Source organism: Notolepis coatsorum (genome assembly GCF_963971535.1).
Source record: "Notolepis coatsorum genome assembly, chromosome: 16".
In the NCBI taxonomy this organism is placed as follows: Eukaryota; Metazoa; Chordata; class Actinopteri; order Aulopiformes; family Paralepididae; genus Notolepis; species Notolepis coatsorum.
This window is the reverse complement of record NC_140180.1, coordinates 65,820,007-65,842,907: the sequence shown is the minus strand read 5'-3', so window position 1 is coordinate 65,842,907 and position 22,901 is coordinate 65,820,007. Positions and strand designations below refer to the sequence as shown.

The window sequence follows — 22,901 nt, the reverse complement described above, 5'->3', positions numbered from 1 at the left end:
GTTTACATCTCTGCCGACACACAGGGTTTCTACAAATCGCAATGGTTCCCTGGTTGTCCTCATAAACAACAGTCTTCTTATATACATAGGTATCCATCCCTTCGAGCAGTTGTTCCAGGTAAATACACTCCTGTATGGTCATAGCTAGAGCCATATATTCGGCTTCACAAGTTGATAAAGCCACGGTGGGCTGTTTCTTTGTTTTCCACGAAACCAATGAGCTGTCTGCGTTCAAACTCACACAATATCCGGTGGTGCTCCTTCTATCTGTGGTGTCAGCTGCCCAGTCTGCATCACTGTAGGCTTTAAGCCCTAGGCCCTCGCTGTTTTACCGTAATCCAGTGCTCCTCTGTGGGATCAGCAAAATGCTGGGACAACTTACTCACTACAAAACATAGGTCAGGGCGAGTACATGTCGTCAAATAGATGAGGCTACCCACTTCTTCCCTGTAAATTTTTACATCTGTCAGTTTCTGAGCATCCTCCTGGTAGTCCAGCTTTTGATCACATGGTGTATCCCTTGTTCTACATTCCATGCATGTCAAAACGTTTCAGAATATTTTCCACATATCTCTTCTGGGATACTGTTACACAACTGGCAGACTGCTCAAAATCCATACCTAGAAAGTGTTTTAACCTCCCAAGGTCTTTCATCTTAAATCTATTGGAAAGCATCTCTTTCACCTGAGCTAGGCTCCTGGTGTTGTCCGCTGCTATGATCAAATCGTCTACCCAGATGACGATGATCACTTTCCCTGACTCCTTTGATTCTCTCGAGTAAACACAGGGGTCTACTGGGTTCTGTAGGAAGTGATCTTTGATAAGGCATGTATGAAGCATCTCGTTCCAATTTCGCCCAGACTGTTTTAGGCCGTAAATGGATTTTTCCAGTTTACACACTAACTTCTCTCCTTCCTTTTCGTAACCCTCGGGTTGTTCCATATAGATCTCCCTATCTATGGGTGCGTGCAGATAGGCTGTCTTCACATCCATCTGATGTAGAATCAGATTGTCCTCAGCTGCTTTCTGAACCACTACCCTTACACTGGTCAGATTGGCTGTGGGGGAGAATGTTTCACCATAGTCTATCCCCTCCCTCTGACTGAAACTCTTAGCTACAAACCTAGCTTTGTATTTTTCGTGGCCTTCAATTCCCTCCTTGATTGAATACACCCATTTTCCTCCCACTGTCTGTCTGCCCTCTGGTAATTTGGGTAGAGTGAAGGTGTGGTTGTCCTCTAGGGACCTCATCTCCTCGTCCATCGCTCTCTCCCATTTACTTGCTTCAGGGGACGCTATGGCCTCTTTAAAGGTCTGAGGGACCCCACTGACTACCCTGTAGCAGTAATCAACGGTGATGGGTGTACTGTCCTCCTCGTCACTCCCTTTCCGAGCATAGTCTGTCAGATACTTTGGGGGTCTGTGTTCCCTCGAGGGGTACCTCCCACTGCTTGGGGCACTCGGCGTCACCCTCTGGTGCTCCTCGTCACCGCCCTCTGGGGGTGGCTGACTGTCTGCCTGCACGATGTGCCAAGTACACTGGGCTGATGTGTCTCGGTTTCTACACACCTTACTCTGGAGTCCAGCTCTGGCTCTTCTGTCTGTGTCTCGCCCTCACATGTTGTCTTTGTGACAAAATTTACTAGCCTGTGTTTCTGCACTATCCCTTTACCGGGATAATAAACCAGGAAAGCGTGGCAACACCTCAAGCCCCTGGTGCGTGACTCCCTCGACCCCCTGCAGTTTGCATACCAGGCAAACATCGGGGTGGAGGATGCCATCATCTACATGCTCCACAGAGCGTACACGCACCTGGAGAAGCCGCGCAGCTCAGTGAGGATCATGTTCTTTGATTTCTCCAGCGCCTTCAACACCATCCAGCCGTCACTGCTAGCGGAGAAGCTCTCTGCGATGCAGCTGGAGCACGGCTTGGTGGCCTGGATCAAGGACTACCTCACTGAGAGGCCACAGTACGTCAGACTAAAGGACAGTCAGTCTGACGTACTGGTGAGCAACACCGGCGCCCCCCAGGGAACTGTGCTGTCACCCTTCCTCTTCACCCTCTACACCTCAGACTTCTGCCGCAACTCCAGCGGGTGCCACCTGCAGAAGTTCTCAGACGACTCCTCCATCGTAAGCTACATCACCGACGATGATGAGGAGGAGTACAGAGCCCTGGTGGAGAGCTTCGTGGGGTGGAGCGACAGCAACCACCTCCAACTCAACACCAGTAAGACCAAGGAGCTGGTGGTGGACTTCCGGAGGGGCAAGAAGAGGCCCCCCCCGATTCCCATCTCCATCCGAGGGGTGGATGTGGAGATGGTGGACTCATACAAGTTCCTTGGGGTACACCTGAACAATAAACTGGACTGGTCGGACAACACAGAGGCCCTCTACAGGAAGGGACAGAGCAGGCTGTTCTTCCTGAGGAGACTCAGGTCCTTCAATGTGTGCAACAAACTGCTGCAGTCTTTTTACCAGTCTGTTGTGGCCAGCATCCTCTTCTATGCTGTGGCATGCTGGGGAGGCTACATCAACTCAAGGGACACCAACAAGCTCAACAAGCTGGTGAGGAAGGCTAGCTCCGTGGTGGGAGTCGAGCTACCTAGACTTGAGGTGATGGTAGAGAGGGGGATGATAAGGAAGCTGGATGCCATCATGGAGAACCCCTACCACCCCCTCTACGACGAGCTAGTCAAGATGAGAAGCTCGTTCAGCCACAGACTCATCCCCCCCCGACACTCAACTAACCGCCTCGGACAGTCCTTCATACCAGCGGCCATCAGGCTCCACAACAGTGGGCAGCGACTAGCAGCCTCCAGGCCCCACAACAGGGGGCAGCGACAGCGACTGCTACCAGACATTGACCTGGGACTTATAGGAACCCAAGGGGGACAAAGTAGACTACCCTGGTACTTTGATTAATGTATACTCAGTAGATAGTAAATTATTATAACACTACCTCTTGCATACTGCACCTCATGTGACACTGTGAATAATGTGAATATTCCTCAGCTAGTCAGATAGTAAATTATATTGACCATATTGATCAAATTGTTTACACTGCCTGTGTTGTCTTTTACTACCTGTATACTGTGTTGTTTTACTACCTGTACCCCTCCCCCCCTCCCCCCCATGCTGCTATGATGCCTGAATTTCCCCAAGGGGATCAATAAAGGAATATCTTATCTTATCTTATCTTATCTTCCCTTGTCGTGCCCTACAAAGAGCCCTTTTACACACCTGGGCCCTCATTCATCAACGTGACGTGGAAAATCTTCTATTTCCACACGTAAGCACAGAATTTAGAATCAGTGCACGCACAAAATAAACGGGATTCACCACACGTGCGTACGCAGGCTCTACGCACACCTGTCATGATGAATATGACTTTGATCCTACGTTTGAGCTCGTGCCCTGTTTTAAGTATTTGCATACCAGAACCGCCCCGATTAACCATATACGGTAATGGAATACCCCCATGAAATGTGGAAAAATGGACTAAGCCGAGGGAAGCGTGTTATGTGACAGGCTGACAGACGTGTACACGACACGTACGGTGATGTCGGATATGATATCTATTAACCATTGCTGCCTGGGCAGCGCAAACACTAATAAAGACCGTGCTGGAATATGACTGCCTTTTCCCGTTTTGTTTGATTAATACCCAGGGATTAAAGTTCTCCTAAATTTTATTCCAAATCGCGACGGATTTTCCGTCAATTTTCTACCTGCTGCATATGATTTCTAGAGGCTTACAATCTATTTTGATGTCAGTATTGGGTAGCCTATATAAACAATAATACGAGAGCATATACAAGAACAATGAATCTCACTGTATGATGTAGCCTATACGCCATGTGTAGCCTGCCTTTCAATACATGAACTTGAATTCCATCATGTTTGTGTGCGGGACTCACAAGGCTGTTGTCACAATGGGTGGTACCGGTACAGTAATAACAGTCTACACAATATCACGATGGACCATGCCATGTAGCCTATATGTTCTATTATGACATGATCTGTGACGACAAATGTTCTAGAATGTTTGATTAAGATATCATACTCTGACAGCATGTCAACAAAAACGCGAACTTGAATCCCATCATCATATTTACATAGTCTGTCCACTATCTGGTGTCATTGCAATGCGTTTTTTATTCTTTCTTATACAGTAAACAGGGGGAAGAACACTATATCGTGGGTGTTCATATGACTTGTATTCTGCTTACAGCTTCGAAATTCCACTTGTTTCGTTTAACGTAAAGCCTTTTAAATATAATCAAAACGTTCCCGTGTTTCTGCGGTCTGTGCGCAAAATAATAACGAGTTGAGCTACGCGGAGCGCAGTCAGTCAGTACACCCCGTATATTCCGATAACGCTATATAAACCATGCTGCATTCATTCTGAGAGAAATATCTATTATTCCGAATGCTATTTATAGGGTTTTGACCATAATTACACTACTGTTGCTATTTTACAATGAACTATAATGAATTACGGTTCATACAGGACATGCCAGTGTTGAAACTAATGCACAGAAGCTCATTTCCTTGTTGTAATAATATATTCTACCACCGGGCGTCAGCTAAGTGTGCTCCAAGCTGTGCGTACACATAAGCACGAAGTCAAGTTCAAGTTGAAATTGATGAATCCCACTCTTTGCTTAGAAATGGTAGTACGCACAGCATAAGCACATATCTGTGCGTAAATCACGTTGATGTATGAGGGCCCTGGACTCTAGCTTTCCTCTGTCCTGCAGGTACACATAACACTCTGATCCAAAACGGTGCATTCTGGCTAGATTACACTTCTCTCCTGTCAGTGCTGTATATGGGGTGGTGCCCGTGTGCTTATTGAAGCACCTGTTTCTGGTGTAGGCGGCTTCTTGTACCGCATAGTGCCATAGGCTCTTAGGTAAGTTACTGCCTACTAGCTTACACCTAGCCATCTCGAAAAGGGTGGGCCATTCTCTCTCTGCCACTCCGTTCTGGTGTGGGGAGTATGGACATGACGTCTTGTGTCTTATCCTGTTCTTCCTCAACAGTGATTGAAACTCTCTGTTTGTGAATTCGGTCCCGTTGTCGGACCTCAAACATCTTACTGTACCATAAGGGGCTATGTCTGCCGGGAATTTTTCCGTGGCCTGGAGTGTGTCACTTTTTGCTTTAAGAAAGTAAACAAACACTGCCCCTGTGTACACGTCTGTAAAAGACTGTACATATCTAAAGCCTCCTATGGACTCGTTCCGTACTGGACCGGCAAGGTCTGTGTTAACCAACGCAAGTGGTACTTTTACTTTTTCTGTGGGATTCCTGTTTCTCGATTGAGCAAACTTCCCCTTTATGCACACGACACATTCTTTATCAGGTCTACGCTTTTCGCCTTCAATGTGCATGCCCTCTGTCACTGTTTGCAGTTTCAGTAAATCCTCGTAATTACAATGACCCATAATCTCATGCCATGTCTGAATATCGTGGCTGATGGTTACTTTACACATATCATTGTCATTACACTCTGTTTTCAGGTAATACATTCTCTGATACACTTCTATGTCAAATTGCATACCGTTGGGCTCTACAAGAACATCTTTACCTTCCATGAAGGACACCCTGGCCTTGTTCGCAGCAGCAGCTATCACCGAGAACAGTCCTTGTGGGAACAATGGCACATAGAGAGCGTTCTTTAACGTCACTGTACGCCGGCGCCCCCCGCTGTCCGTGAGATATACTTGTGCGTCCCCTCTCCCTCTCGCCAACCCGTGTGTGCGCTTTCTGTCTGCCAGCTCCATGCTGTGTCTCTCCGGGCGGAAAGTTCTGTCAAAGTTCTTGAACAGACTCCTGTCGTTGATGACGTGGGACGACGCACCTGTGTCCACGATCAGTCCCCTCCTCTGGGCCCGTTGCAGCTGCGTTGGCCTGATGATGTACGCCGTCTGCGCCCTGGGGATGAAGTCCTCTCGTTCCGCTCCTCTCCAGTCGTCGCCTCGATCCGTCTCACGCCGACCATCGCCGACATCTTGTCCATGCGCGTGTCGCGCGCCCTGGTCGCGTTCCTTCATGCACTCTCTGCTTACGTATCGTGCGGATCTGCAGGGTCCACACCAGACAGTCCTCGTGCAGTTACTTCTCCGATGGCCTTTCTCTCCGCATCGCCAACACGCCTGCTCCGTCGTGGTCCTGGTCCTCTCCCTTGGCATCGCTCGGACCTTTAGCGCCCTCTCTCCCGCCTCCGCGGCGGCTGGTTGGGTATCTTCTGAGGCCTCGAAGTTCCTTAACTTAGCCTTGAACTGTCCCAACTGTCATGTCCGTTGAACCGTGTGTTACCAGGAGTGTGAACGGTTTGTACAGCTCTGGTAGTCCTCTCATTATCATCGCCATCGTTAGCCCATCGCTTGGTGCTTCTCCGGCACCCCTCAATGGCGTCGTGATCCGCTCCGCTCTGTTGGCGTATTCGGCCACAGTCTCGGTTGGTCCCTTCCTCAGGGTTGTCAGTGCTATGTAGAGGGCCATGACTCGGGGTCTTCCTCGCCCGATGAAATGCTCTCTCAGTACCGCCAGGCTCTCTCGGCCTCTGTCTTTAGTGTCGCGGAATATCAGCCCCAGGCTGGTATCGTCGAGCATCGGCGCTAACTCACAGTACGCTCTTGCGTTCCGCTGGTCGTCCAGGGCTTGCTCTTCCGCTGTCAGTTCTCCCGTGGGGGCCGTCAGGATCGTCTCCTTCAGCCCTGTACCGTGCATGTAGCATAGCATGCGCTCTTCCCAGAGTTCATAGTTCTCTGCTTTTCCATTGAATGGTGGCCCTTTGTTCCTCCCTCTGGCCGCCACGCGTTCCAAGGTGGGGTTCTCCCCCTCACCTCCGCTGTGCCCAGCAGGCGCCACGCGCTCCGAGGCGGGGTTCTCCCCCTCGCCTCCGCCGTGCTCAGCGTGCTCCGTCTCCCCCGGCGCCGCCTCCTCTGGGCTCTTGGTCGCTGCCTTCCAGCGACTCCCGGCTGCTGCCTTCTTGACTCTCCTGTGGGTCTTCTTGGCTTTCATGTTCACCGTTGATGGTAGGCGTAGCTTTAGCTCTCGTTGGCCTAGCGTCTAGCCGCGCGGTGCTCCCGGCGCTAACCTAGCCTGTACTTCAGCTAATCTTGCTACACTTATTATTTCGCCCCGGTGTTATCTGGGCCCATAACCTGTTAACAGAATTCGGCTATAGGGCGACAATAATGTGGTCAAGAGGCATGGTTTCCATCTTGAGCCCAAACTGGCGTGGTTTATTTAATCACATGTTAAGCAGCAATCACTATAGGTCTTCTCTTACTGAGAGACATGGGGGAGAGAAGTCAGTGGGTGTATACATTTTCTTTTATACTCACCCGTCCCCCCCGTCCCCCACCCAACCACCTCCAATGTACAGTCCCCCCCCCCCCCCCTCCCCAACCTCCTCTAATGTACAGTTTCTTGGTCAAATGTATATACTCTCTTTTTTAGACTCTTTTTGTATCACAAACAGTACTGTATTTGTAAATCTGGTATGTCATAAATGTATAGATGTAGCAGTACTGTCTATCTGTATGTCATGTATGTCATATATGTTATGATGAATTGAAAATGGGGGACCCTGATGTAAACAAGACGAAAGTCTTTCTCTGGTCTGCATCCCCTTAACAATTGTGTGTATTGAGCTGTACTGTATTGTACCCATTCTGCAATCTGTTAATACAATTTTCAATCAATCAATCAATCAATCAATCAATCAATCAATCAAATAACAACCGGTAAGTTCACTGTGCTTCTTAAACAAGATGTAGCAGTACTGTCTATCTGGATTGTACCCATTCTGCAATCTGTTAATAAAATGTTCAATCAATCAATCAATCAATCAATATCCACACTTTGTTTTCGTTTTTCCCATCTGTGGGATATTTCAGTGTAGCTTATCCTATATACATGCTGATTCCTATTACTGCAGTGCTGTGCATGGGTGGGGGTAAACTTTCACTTGCAATAGGCCTTGTTTGCTGCTGAAGCGGAATTCTATGCAACGCTGCAAAGAGAACTCGCAATCGTGATTGTCTTGAACACACCCCGTTCCACAAGACTACAGTAATGCGAACAGTAGCCTACTTTCACCCCCCCCCCCTCTCTCTCTTTCTCTCTCTGTGCACTGAGGTCCTCTCGCGATAGAGCGGCGGAGTGGTTTGACGGGCAGACGAGGTTGCAGCAGGCAGAGGGAGACGGTGGTAGGTAAGCAGGGAGGCAGCATCATGGCGGACAGAGACAGTGGCAGTGACCACGGAGGGCCTACCCCAGGCCCCGGCTCGCTGCCTCCGGGCGCGATGGGCGCCGCGTCTCGACTGCAGCACGACACCGAGGAGCTCGCCTCCAAGCGCGTCGACATCCAGAACAAGCGATTCTACCTTGACGTGAAGCAGAATGCTAAAGGCCGCTTCCTAAAGATAGCCGAGGTCGGGGCTGGGGGAAATAAGAGCCGCCTCACTCTCTCTATGTCTGTCGCCGTGGAGTTCCGCGATTATCTCGGGGACTTTATCGAACATTACGCCCAGCTAGGCCCTACCAACCCAGACATGGTGCAGGATGAACCCCGGCGGGCTCTCAAGAGCGAATTTCTGGTGCGGGAGAATCGGAAATATTACATGGATCTGAAGGAGAACCAGAGGGGGCGGTTCCTGAGGATCCGTCAGACCGTTAATCGGGGGCCCGGATTGGGAAGCGCACAAGGCCAAACCATCGCTCTCCCCGCACAGGGTCTCATTGAGTTCCGTGACGCTTTGGCCAAACTCATCGACGACTACGGAGTGGACGAGGAGCCGGCGGAGCTCCCCGAGGGGACCTCGCTGACAGTCGACAACAAGCGGTTCTTCTTCGACGTCGGCTCCAATAAGTACGGGGTGTTTATGCGGGTCAGCGAGGTGAAGCCCACGTACCGGAACTCCATCACGGTTCCGTGCAAAGTGTGGTCCAAATTCGGCAACACCTTCTGTAAATACGCGGAGGAGATGAGGAAGATCCAGGAGAGAAGTAGAGAGAAAAGGGCCTCCGAACTGCTACCTGAGGGCCCGCACGGGGGCGACGACGGAGACGATGATTGACGCGGATTTTGAAGCAAAAAAAAAAAAAAAACGAATAACAAAAACAAAAGAACTGAACTTTGAGAAAAATCTGACTTTTACTGTAAAATATTAAGAGAATTCCGAGGGAATAACCCCCCCACCCACACACAACCTCCACAGACTGGCAGCACCTCAGCTGTCTCTTCGCTCATTTACTGGATGTCACCCCACTTACCAACCATGTTAACAGTAAGCCGCTGCTATCAAGAACTGAACTGTAAGATATTAACTGTTTCCTACTTGATTTAAATGACAATGAACAGAGTGTTTATATCTCTTATCAAACGACAGATTTTGCACACATCAAAGCTATTTCGAAAAAAAGGTTTTCAAACTGCTAATGTACTAAGATTAAATCGAAAACAAAACAGAGGTATATTATGTAAAATGAGGTATTCATGTAGAACGAACATTTGACATCAGCACAAAGAGAATATATTATGGACTTTATGAAACCAAAATCTGATACCAGATGTATAGTTTATTATAAAGGTACGCAGACTAAAGATGGAAGCGTTCTAAAAGTATGAATTGCAGAACGCAGTACAGGCCTGTAACCTGTCAGCATGTGTAGGCTCATGTTTTGAGAAGAGGTTTGGCAAAGTAGGCTAGAAATTAAATTTGATCTAAAATAATGGGAAGGGTAGAACTCCAAAATAAATAGCCTATTTTTGCGCCTCAATGAACGAGATAAATGTATCTCAAGCTACTATTGAATATCAACCCTCTTGCACCATGTCCATATAAACTTAAATGAAAAAAGTGCTAACTTAGATGTACTAATTATGATTTTGTGAATCAGCTGTAAAAAGAAAAAAAATCCTCTTAAAGATGCCCACGTTTTCTGTGGGTAAATTGTTTTCTTTAGTTTATTTTTTTTCCTCTGGGGGGTGGGGTATCCGAAAAGATTTATGGTCCACTTGTTGGAGCGCAAGGCGCGTAAAAACAAACAAAAAAAGACGCATCAGTGTGGCGGCGAGGCGAAGCATCCACTCTGACGTCATTACAACCTGGTGCCTTATACACTCCCACTCGTTTACGTGGTTCTCACGTGGATGGTCTGTGACCTCGACCGCTGTACGTTTTCATTTACGAGTGGCTGTAGGCAGGGATACTGGCCTGCTGCTGTGCATTGTGCGCAACATCACACACAGCGAGCCAATCAGCTCTCTCGGAGGCTTCTGAGGAGAGCCGACATCTGTGTCGAGATGGAACAGGTGTGTGGACGGCCCAGGCTCCAGGCCTACAGCCCATGGCAGCACTTAGTGTGACCATAGAGTATCATCTGGAGATGTCAGGGGTGGCTCTGTACACGTTATGCACCATGATGTAAACAAATACAAATAATAGAAAAAGGTGGTGCACATTTTTCCGGTACTGGTGAAATATACTTAAAATATTAACAAATATTGTATTAGGAAATATTGAGTCTACTGCAAACATCTGATGTGCAGATAAAAGTGGTAGCCTGCTTTACTGCATAGCTGACAATTTATGGCCAACGAATATAATAGCAGTGAGGATAACACCCGTACAGCTTTAGTAGTTGTATTATGGTTGTAAATGAGTAATAAAGGGCCTAGCAGGTTGAAGCGGAAAGCTAGATTGCCATCTCATCTACTGTGGCAAATATTAGCTATAAAGCAGCCAAGTTTGAATACCTGGTTTGCCAGCTGGCAACACCTTTTTGTTTGCATTTGCATATCTAACATGTACTTGTCACACACACATGGCTAGATCACAAATAACTATCTCCCCAGAGTTTTACCTTAAAGTCAACTCACTAAAGACGGTCTAGCCGTCACACCGCTTCATGTGAAGCTAGCTGAATCAGCCCTAACAAAAGCCTCTGCACAAACGCACTTAATAATCTCTATGGTATCAAGATTTATTTTGTACATGAAAATAGAGAAGTAATAATAACAATAAACAAGTATTTTGCCGGCACCGGTGAAATATTCACTGCCCAAAAAAAGGAGGCGGAAAAAAACTAGAGCGGTTGAAACGAGGCTGTTGGTCAGAGCTGAGATGGATGCTGTTTTTAAAGAGGCAGGCAGGCCCCATGCAGTCAGCCAGTCGACAAGGCCAGGAGGAGTGGATGTGGAGGCCTATAAGTGCAAGGCCAAGGCAGTACCTATATCTTTACGGTGCTTTATGATCCTTCACCGGGGGGGCCTCGCCGCTCAGAATAAGTCACCTTTGCATTAATATTATTATCATCCTGACAATATATATAATTTCTTCCTCAAAGTTCTATACTCCATGTTACGTTGTCCAAAAGCACTGCAGCCCCCCCCCCCCCCCCTCCCCTTCCCAGGCAGCGAGGGAGTCCACAGACTAGTACGCAGACCTGTCATTCTAGTATGCAGACCTGTCATCCTAGTGTGCAGACCTGTCATTCTAGTGTGCAATATTATGGACGTGCCAATCGCGGCATCGTATCACATGTATAAACTTATTAAAAAGACGATAAAAATGTATAGGCTATGTGATCAATAGATATTTTAAAGCATGACGATGAGGTTGATACATCTGCATTATATTACCGAAATGTGAAGTCTTTTCTTCTAAAAGCACTTGCTCTGAAGTGGAAAAAAAGATGTCCGACTCGTATTGAGGTATTTTTCCTGTCACGTTCTGTGATCCAGTAAACCCACCTTGTCTGCTTGTCTGTCTCTCAGTGCACATAAACTAGCACAGGTGTTTTACGCCCCCCCCCCCCCACCACACACACACACAAACACACACAGATGCACAAACCAGACAGTTTAGAACCTCTTATTTGTCTCCATGTCAGCCCCTCTGAAGTGGCCTATCCTAAAGTTGAATAGTATCTTGGAGCTAGGGTCCAGGGTGACACACACACACACACACCACGTTTCCCCCTGTTGAGGCCTCTTGTTGCAGTGCTTGTGAGGCCCCTACAGTATTTTGAATAGGGTCTGGAACCGCACAAGGCCTCCTGTAATTCGAAGCCTGAAAAGTAACTCGTCTGTGTTTTGGAGAGCAATGCAGGTGTCTCTCCCACTTTTCAAATAGGCGAACTGAACACCTGAGATTTGATTTTGTGTGTGTGTGTGATAACTCCTCGAAACTAAACCCTTAGAGTTCTGCAGTTATTTCTTTTTTTAGCCTAGCTAGTCTCTGTGAATGAGACACTGATTGGCCACACAAAATCATAAGGACAAAGGATTTGTTGTTGGTTGTTTTTTTGTTCTTTTTTTGGGCCTTGAATGGCACAGTTTCTCTCAATGTGGATGGACACCAGGTCCCGGTCCAAAACACAAAACTGACCCGTGGTCGACAGGGCTAAGCTCACCCGAACGCCTATTAACGTCTCACGCCAAGTCCTGAAACAAATCATTCTCCCCCAGTCCCTACAGACGGATAACCTATTCCTTATTTCCCCGCCCCCACCAACCCCTGACCTGATCAACCTCAGGGCCTTTATCAAAAGCGTTAGTTAACAATCAATCAACTCTCAAAATGGTTATCTCACCTATCAAGCTTAGACAGGCTTATATGAGCTTATACAACCAAACCCAGTTACAGCCTTGGCACAGTGGCATGCCACCTAGCTGTCACTGAGGGTAAAGACATGTTGGTGGATTGCCTGCTCCAGATAAAGGCCCCCAGCCGGATAAGGAGAGATAAGGACAGTTAATGTAGTTACCTTATGGGCCTGCCAGGTACGTGTGGTGTGTAAGAGAGACTCGGCTAAAATAACGGCCCACAGATCTCACACACCTGGGTGGAAACGGCATCAGAAGTGCTATCGAATAATCATAGAGAATAGAAATAAATAGTGTTTGATTGGTCTTGCCTATGGCAGTGGAACCAGTAAGATTGTTCCCCACCCCCTCCCAAAAAAAGGCCATTGGGGCCGTGCAGGACTGTTTGGCCCAGGTTCGTCTTGGAGTGTTAGCGAAAGGCCTGATGAAGCCTGGCGCTACACTGGAGGAGCTGTACTACCCAGAGCCAGACGGGGCCTCCTAACCTTGCCGTTAGACAGACCTGGAGTGCATGGTCCTCTCTCTCTCTCTCTCTCTCTCTTGTGGAGAGCAATAGAAAAACCCACTCTTTCTCTCCTGTTGTGGTGAATGGTATATTCTCTCTTACACTGCCTCACCCCCTCCAATCGTCAAAAAATATTTATATTCTGCAAAGAAAAAGAGGAAAAAAGTACCAACTTACCCTGTACTATGTGCCTGACAAAGCACATTCGACGGGCCACCTACAGCCCGAACATCTTGTTGTAAAACAGCGTTAATTTCAGTATTTCTAGCCCAAAGTAAGTCAGCTTAGATCATTGTATGGAGGACTTCTGATGTGCTACATGAAGACTGGGAATATAGCACTTCCTTCTCTCTCTCTCTCGTTCTCTCTTAAGTGGCCAAATGTAAAGAGAGGCTAAATCTGCTCGTTACAGTAACACACACACAGTTCACTTTTTAAAAGCCTCGCTCGGTGGGAAAAAAAATGCACACATTCATTTTTGAAATATGAATACAAAATAAATAAAAAATGTAAGTTTTAGTTTGAGACCTTTCCTTCTAAAGGTGCTAGGGGGCCAGTGGTGTTGTTGTCGGTGTGGAGTGGTGCTGTGTGGTAAAACATGGCTTTGTTCCTTTCTCCTTTTAAAAAGAAAAAAATGTAATTCAATTTTTCTTTAAACCATGGTGTCACCCGTTTTTAAACCGGGGGGTGACCTGGCAGCCATGTTGCACCCACATCTCACGCTGATCCACATTAATGGGACTCAAAAATTCAAAATGGTGGACCGGTGTTTTTTCTTTTTTTCTCTTGTTTTTTTTCTTTCTTTTTAAAAAGCGTCAGTGGTCAGGCTGTGTGCCGTCATCAGTGGCTCCAGTTCATTTCAGTGTAACACGGCTTTGATGCTGCGCTGTGGCTGATTGCGTGGAAAAAGAGAGAGGTGTTTGGGTTTATTAAAGCCTGTTAATACAGTGGTAGTCATTGTAGAGGTTCTCATCATGAATCTATACTGCATCTATCTTCCAATAGTACTCCAGTGGCCACTCATTCTTTTTCAGAACGTCGTGAAGTAGAACTGAATTGGCCCTATTGTAACAAAACAAAAAACACATGTACTACTAAATGACTGATGGTGCCATGCCATTCCTTGCGCCCTACTGACTGCTGAAAACTATTTGAAATTTCCAAATGATGCCTTTTGGGGCGGAACAAAGTTGCAGCAGTAGTTTTGAACTGTTGCAAAGCATTGCATGCAGTACAAAGTTGGATTTGGATGATGGCTACATCTGTCTTGTTTCCTCTTCTTGTTCCCACCTGTTCTTAACAGTGTAGGCCTACTACTACTACTCATATGTATGACCGCAATTGGCTGACAACAGCCGCATGTACATGACTTTAAAAAGGAAATACTTCCGCAACTGAAATGGGGGATTATCTACTTTATCTGTCTCTACCAAACTGTATAGTTACTCAAAAAAAGAAAAAAAAAGAAAAACAACAAAAAAAAACAGATTTAACCTCCATAAAGGTGTTCCAGACGTCGCAAATCTGCCGTTTCTTCTTCTTCTTCTTGTTTCAGTGTTTTAACTTTTCATTGGCCCTTCAAGATTTCCTTATTAATCACACAGCCAATCGGAGCCTCTGGTCGAAAAAGCCAAGCACTCTATGACTCATCGCAAACCATTGTGTACAGTAATAAAGAGGTTATATTAAAAACATTGTCAAGACCATATTAAGATGTTGGGAAGACAAATCTGAGTTTTAAGAGGGGCGGGGTCAATGCACAATGAACATATCCCATGTCAACCATATGGTCTGAAATCCCTTTACCATCCCCATATGAGATATGTTGTACCTTTCAAAAAATATTTTATCTGTGGCGTGTGTGTGTATATAAATATATATATATGGTTTGTTATATATGATGCTCCTCCTTTCAGAAAAATATAACATGTAAACAGGAAAACATATTGCTGTTTTTTTCTTTGTATTTTATACTTACAGAAAGCATTGAATAAAAATGGATAAATACTTGCACTTTAGATATATTAAGAAAAAAAAAAGATCTGCATATTATTTTTGATAGGGATCCTCACATTCAAAGAGTATAAAACAAAAAATTACTTTACAGGCTTTGACTATTGCTGGACAGAGATGTATTGAGTTCTTCTAATTATTGAAGTATATTTTGTCTGTGTGTCGGAAGGTTTACTAAAGTAAATTGCATGATAAAGTAGTGCTACACCGATATTGTTATTTTTTTTAGTTGGTAAAAAGTGTCTGAAAACTGTGATAACGATCCTCTTGTATCATGTTGAGCTCCTTCTCACTCTTCCTCTCCTCTAGAGTATTTCTTACTGAAATATGGCCTTTCCTGATTACATGACGATGGTGCTTTTACTTTGGCTTTGACATCAGCTCATCCTATACATCTCGAACATCATCATAACGCGCGTCTTTACTGTACACTTCATTAATTTCTGTTTATGTATTTTCACTACCTTATTAAATTTCCGTTGATGGCAAAAAAAACGGTGTTGCTGTTTGTGTTTTTTGGGGGAAGCCTTGTTGTCTGAATAATGACTTAATTGCGCAATAATAATAATAAAAAAGAGTAATTCCATTATGTCCCCCGTCTCTTCACAGCTGTCTGAATGGTACCATGTGGCTGGTGGACACGCTTGACTTTTTACATTCAAGCAATGATGAATACAAACAACTGCAGGTGCTCTTGGAGGGAGGATTGTGTAAATTACAAAGAATTCTTACCAGCAATAGTCTATGTGGCTCACAAAGAAATATATCTTGAGACCATGCTTTCATGTGGATTTGAATAATAATAATAAAATGAACTTTATTAATAAGACGACCTGTATAGAGCCACATAGCCTGTTGGTGGACACACCTTTTCCAGCATTTCTCAATCCTCAGGGTTATAGTTTTGTGATATTATTTTCAAATTTACTTTCCATTTCTGTTTATTTCATGTAGTCCTCAGAGAGAGAGTAACCTTATATCCCAGACTCCACTGATAAAAAAATCTGGACAAAGATTTTAGGGAATTACAGAATTACACTGTTTGACCCACAGGGGAGGCACTACATTGCAGAGGTGGGACCAAGTCATTGTTTTGCAAGTCTCAAGTCTTGGTACTCAAGTCCCGAGTCAAGTCCCAAGTCAAGACAGGCAAGTCCCAAGTCAAGACTGCCAAGTCCCAAGTCGAGTCCCAAGTCCTAACCTTTGAGTTTCGAGTCCTAAAGTCATAATACGCGCTTCACCAAAAAATTTCATTATCAACTTGTTGGCAAAACATAATCAAATTTCTATGAATAATAATATTCAGAATCGGGGTTAGTCTTACAACTAGATACATTTGGGCAAGAGCTGCTTGAGAACCAGTTCAGGAGTATATTGAGAAAAAAAAGAATAAGGATCACCATATCCATTTTAAAGGTAGGATAACAATACCCAACATATTGACTTCCCACTTGGACCAATCATTTATTTAACGTCTGCCTGCCCTGTATATACAGTCTATGGCACATGATCCATAATAGCAGACCTCGGTTCAACTAACTACGTAGTCTACCATAACCCTTTATACATTTTGGGGTATAAACAATCTGTGCTGAAATGACAAGGTATCTCTGCATCTCGTATATTAGGTAGTTTATTAGGTATTAGAATTAGGTAGGGCCTAATTCGTGTGTGAGTTCTCTCTCTCTCTCTCTCTCTTGGATCAAATAACAAACTCAGCAAGGCCAACTGCTTCTCTGTTACAGTGGGTGACAATATTGTCACAAGGAAAGATGAAATTACCTACCTGGGTTCCATCCTAGAGGCAAATCTTTCCTGTGACAAAATGGCAACCAATGTAATAAAAAAAAGTCAACCAACGAACAAGATTCTTGTACCGGATCTCCTCACTGGTAAACAAGAATATCCTGAAGACCCTCATTCAAGGATACTACGACTATGCTTGCACCTCATGGTACCAAAGCACCTCAAAGGTCGTAAAAACAAGACTACAAACATCACAAAACAAACTGGTCAGACTACTGCTTGACCTTACTCCTAAAACCCACCTTACCCCTGCCCATTTTAACAACCTAGGATGGCTTAGAGTAGACAACAGAGTACAGCAACTTGCAATGGGCCTGGTCTACAAGATACACTACACCACTAAGATACCCATGTACATGTCGAAATACTTCCCAAAGGTCAGTGAATTCCAGGACCACAACACCAGAGGGAGTTCCACAAATCATGTTCAACCAAGATTCGGCTCAAACAACATCTACATCTTATCAATAGTTATCAGCTGTAAACAGGATTGTTCTCCATCTTATCAAACGTGTATAAACTGTCAACAGGACTGTTCTACATCTTATCAATAGTTATCAGCTGTCAAAAGGATTGTTCTTATCAATAGTTATCGGCATTCAACAGGATTGTTCAACATCTTATCATCAGCTGTCAACAGGATTGTTCTCCAATTTATCAATACTGTATCAGCTTTCAAAGGGGCTGTTCCACATCTTATCAATTGTTATCAGCGGTCTAAAGGATTGTTCTACATCTTATCAAAAGTTATCAGCTGTCAACAGGATTGTTCTACATCTTATCAAAAGTTATCAGCTGTCAACAGGATTGTTCTACATTGTATCAATAGTTATCAGCTGTGAACAGGATTGTTCTACATTGTATCAATAGTTATCAGCTGTGAACAGGATTGTTCTACATTGTATCAATAGTGTATGAGCTGTCGGCGGCTGGGTGGCGCAGCGGACAATGCGCTCGTCACCAACGCAAAAGACACTCGTATCGAATCCAGCTGTCAGCGTTGCTTCCGGCTTGGCCGGCCGTCATACTGGCTCGATTGGCAGAGTCAGCGGGAGGGAAGCCGGTGGGTGGGTCTGGGTCGTTGTGGACAGCGACTCCTACAGTTCGGTCGGGGCGCCTGCACAGCGAGGGAAGGATCTAAGAGAGGTAGTGTGACCTTCCACATGTTACACTCTCAGTGAGAGTCCGCACTGCCAGGTGAAAAGAAGCGGTGGGCTGGCTACACATGTGTCGGAGGAAGCATGTGATAGTCTCCGCACTCCCAGACCGACGGTAGGGGGTAGAGTGCGCAACGACCAGGAAAGGGATTGGGAATTGGCATAACGACTAACATTGGGAGGGGAGAAAAATGGAAAAAAAGGAGGAAAAAAGATAATAATAAAAAAAAAAAAAATAGTGTATGAGCTGTCAACATGCAGGATTGTTCCACATCATATCAATAGTTATCAGCTGTCAACAGGAACTATCTACATTGTATCAGTGTATCAGCTGTCAACAGGATTGTTTTACATCGTATCAATAGTGTATCAGCTGTCAACAGGATTGTTCTACATCTTATCAATGGTTAACAGCGGTCAAGAAGATTGTTCTACATCTCATCAATAGTGTATCAGTTTTCAACAGGATTGTTCTACATCTTATCAATAGTTATGAGCTGTCAACAGGATTGTTCTACATCGTATCAATAGTTCTGAGCTGTCAACAGAATCTTTCTACATCTTATCAATAGTTATCAACTGTCAAAAGGATTATTCTATCAATAGTGTAGAATCTGGCAGAATCTGCACCTGGCTCGCTGATAACAAACTATCATTACACCTGGGTAAAACAGAGTCCATTCTCTTCGGATCAAATAACAAACTCAGCAAGACCGACGGCTTCTCAGTTACAGTGGGTGACAATATTGTCACAAGGAAAGATGAAATTACATACCTGGGTTCCATCCTAGAGGCAAATCTTTCCTGTGACAAAATGGCATCCAATGTAATAAAAAAAGTCAACCAACAAACTAGATTCTTGTACCGGATCTCCTCACTGGTAAACATGAATACCCTGAAGACTACCCAGGAGCACTCATTCAAGGGTACTACAACTATGCTTGCACCTCATGGTACCAAAGCACCTCAAAGGCGCTAAAAACAAGATTACAAACATCACAAAACAAACTGGTCAGACTACTGCTTGACCTTACTCCTAAAACCCACCTCACCCCTGCCCACTTTGACAACCTAGGATGGCTTAGAGTAGACGACAGAGTACAGCAACTTGCAATGGGCCTGGTCTATTATTATAATTTGTTTACCTAATTGCGCAATAATAATAATAATAATAATAAAGAGTCATTCCATTATGTCCCCCGTCTCTTCACAGCTGTCTGAATGGTACCATGTGGCTGGTGGACACGCTTGACTTTTTACATTCAATGATGAATACAAACAACTGCAGGTGCTCTTGGAGGGAGGATTGTGTAAATTACAAAGAATTCTTACCATCAATAGTCTATGTGGCTCACAAAGAAATATATCTTGAGACCATGCTTTCATGTGGATTTGAATAATAATAATAATAAAATGAACTTTATTAATAAGACGACATGTATAGAGCCACATAGCCTGTTGGTGGACACACCTTTTCCAGCATTTCTCAATCCTCAGGGTTATAGTTTTGTGATATTCTTTTCAAATTTACTTTCCATTTCTGTTTATTTCATGTATTCCTCAGTTGTCCTCAGAGAGAGAGAGTAACCTTATATCCCAGACTCCACTGATAAAAAATCTGGACAGATTTTAGGGAATTACAGAATTACACTGTTTGACCCACAGGGGAGGCACTACATTGCAGAGGTGGGACCAAGTCATTGTTTTGCAAGTCTCAAGTCAGTCTCAAGTCTTGGTACTCAAGTCCAGAGTCAAGTCCCAAGTCAAGATAGGCAAGTCCCAAGTCGAGTCCCAAGTCCTAACCTTTGAGTTTCGAGTCCTAAAGTCATAATACGCGCTTCACCAAAAAATTTCATTATCAACTTGTTGGCAAAACATAATCTAATTTCTATGAATAATAATATTCAGAATCAGGGTTAGTCTTACAACTAGATACATTTGGGCAAGAGCTGCTTGAGAAAACCAGTTATATATCATACTGGTCATCGCGTCTCGCTCTTGCCATTATGAGATAACTCTTATCTCCTAGCACCTACTGTGCTCATGAACAAACAATTTGCACTCATGCACATGACCAGGCCACGCCCCAGCATCCTCCTATAAGACGCCGGACATGGTCACACTCTACCTTCCTCTTTTTTTCCCCAACATGGACGCTGCAGTGCACTCCATGAACTAGTCGTTATGAAATTCAGAGAGAAATTACACAATGTTGGGTTTTCGCCGGAGATTCACCAGCCCCTGGAATCTTCTCGGCACATCCTAACAGCGCATCGGGCCTGTCCTGGGGTTTCCTCATCTCGTGACAGCGGATCGAGGGACGTCACGCAGCGGCTAGCAGTCGAGCTAAGTCGTGCACAGGTAGGGCCTGCGCTATCAGGCATTGATACTAGCATGGGTAATACTGCTCGTTGTCTCGTGAGACGACCGAGTGATGTATTGGCACAGGGGGCGGGATATTTGGGAAAACATGGTCGTCATGACTCTTTTTTGGATGTTTTTCCAAGTATCCTAGCGCGCAGCTAATGCTAATGCTACAATGTTGGGACGCCGTTCCCCATGTACCCCGGCGGGGTGGTCGCCACTCTTCCCTCCTCTTAACCGTTTCATTGCTGAAGGTCAATCGGTGTCTAATGTGGGGGGTTTTGCTGAGGCTTATTTACCCTTTATACGGGTGGATGAGCTGACGACAGGGCACAAGGCAGGTGTGCCGTGCTTAGAGGGCCAGGTAGCATCGGTCCTTTGCCCTGGCATGGTTGAACGGTATCCCACCTGGAAGCCGACGCCAGAGAGGAGTCGGCCCGGCAGGTGGCTGAGTGGGCTGATGAAGCTTAGGGCCAGCCGACGTCAAAAACATTGTGTGTGTTTTTGAGGATATACAGCTTTTGACCCAGCCGCAAGCTATAACCGCAGGGAGGGCTAGGATGCTGTCAACACTTGTGCACAGGCATCTTTGGTTGGAACAGTCTCCCCTTGAGGAGGAGAGAAGACTTCCCCTCCTCAGGGCTCCCCTCTCCGCAGAGGGACTTTTTGGTCTGTCCACAGGGGCGCGGGCAATATTTGACCTGGGCCCCACACCGCCCCACACCACGCAGCCAGAGGTGAGAGCACGGCCTCGCCAGCGGCTGCGGCGAGGCCCCCGACCGGCTGGCCATGTTTCCCCCGCCTGAGATACCCTGGGCACAAAGAAAACAGGTGATCACAAGGCCGACGGCCCTTTCTGTCGGGGTCCCCCATTGGGTGCGATTGCCTCATTGGTAGAGTCAGGGTGCGATATCCCGGCTCCACGAGACACCCTGCTCACGCGGTTGGGACCGGGTGGGACCGGGCCTCCTATCTACGGTTCCTGGCGGACCAGCGCCAGTTGGCGGCGGGTGCGCTTTGGGATTATCATTACGCATGGTTACAGGAGTGCCATATGTCGAGGTGGATGGAGAGAACGCTGAGGGAGGGGCTTGTGTTACAGTTTGCACAACCCCACCCTCCGTTTTTGGGTTTGGTACAGACCCTATTGTCAAGGTCCGCAGCGGTGACAGCTCTGGCCGACGAGATCCAATCTCTGTTGGCGAAGCAGGCCATCGTCGTGGTCCCAAAAGAGGATGCGATGTGTGGCGTTTACTCCCGGTAATTTCTGGTGCCCAAGAAATCGGGAGGTGTCAGACCTATACTGGACCTGTCCGCGTTCAATCATCTGATTGTGGCGAGAAGGTTCAGAATGTTGACCGTCAAACACCTGTTAAGCGCTGTCAGAGTGGGAGACTGGTTCACCTCCATAGACCTGAAGGATGCGTATTTTCACATCCCGATCTTCCCTCCTCACAGGAAATTCCTACGCTCCCTTTTTCAGGGCATAGAGTACGAGTACCAGAGGCTGCCGTTCGGCTATTCTCTGGCTCCTCGCACATTCACCAAGTGCATGGAGACCGCGCTGGACCCTCTGCGTCATCAGGGGATACGAATTTTATTCTACCTCGATGACATTCTGGTTCTCAGCTGGTCAGAGGAGATCGCCAGGTCTCATACCAGGCAGGTGGTGGAACACCTCACCAGCCTGGGTTTTGCTGTGAACTGGAAGAAGTGTACTCCTCTTCCCAGTCAACAGGTGGAGTACTTGGGCTTGGTTCTAAGCTCAGGGCCCATGAGGGCAACCCTCTCAGAGCGGCGGCGGGAGGATATTCTCGGCGTGCTCAGGAGGTTCCGTCCTGGCAGGACGGTTACGGCGCTGTCCGTGATGCGCCTGCTCGGTATGATGGCATCTGCTCACACTGTGGTCCCTCTTGGCCTCCTCTTCATGAGGAGGATACAGAGGTGGTTTTCCAGGATGAAAATAGACCCGGTGAGAGACAAGTGGAAGCGGCTGACGGTTCCGGTGTCAATACTGGGGGATCTCAACCACTGGGGGAGACCTGGTGCCCTCACCAGCGGGGTCCCCATGGGCGGCAGGCTATCACACGTCACGTGATGGGGGGGACGTGTCGGGCCCACCTGGTAGGGGGCACATGGCATTGCCATGCTGCCCGGTCTGCTCTACATATCAATGTGTTGGAATTGAAGGCCGTCCTTCTGGTCCTCAAGCGGTTTTGCCGCCTTGTGGTGGACAGACATGTTTTGATCAGGACGGACAACACGACGTCAGCGTCATATATCAACAGACGGGGAGGAGTACGCTGATGGTTTGGCTGCTGAAAGGATGAGTCTGGAGGGGATGTGTCTTAACCCTACTGTGGTTAACACCATCCGGAACGCGCGCGCCCCGTCCACTACCGCGGTTTACGCAGGTAAGTGGCGT

General features: G+C 46.3%; 1 protein-coding gene across 1 annotated transcript; it reads left to right on the top strand.

The window, feature by feature from the left end:
* Positions 1–8,197: 8,197 nt before the first annotated feature.
* On the top strand, positions 8,198–15,637 carry purab (purine-rich element binding protein Ab). The gene has a single exon (XM_084331646.1). It carries the CDS (start codon positions 8,253–8,255, stop codon positions 9,096–9,098), a length of 846 nt encoding a protein of 281 aa, XP_084187772.1. The 5' UTR covers positions 8,198–8,252; the 3' UTR covers positions 9,099–15,637.
* Positions 15,638–22,901: the final 7,264 nt, after the last annotated feature.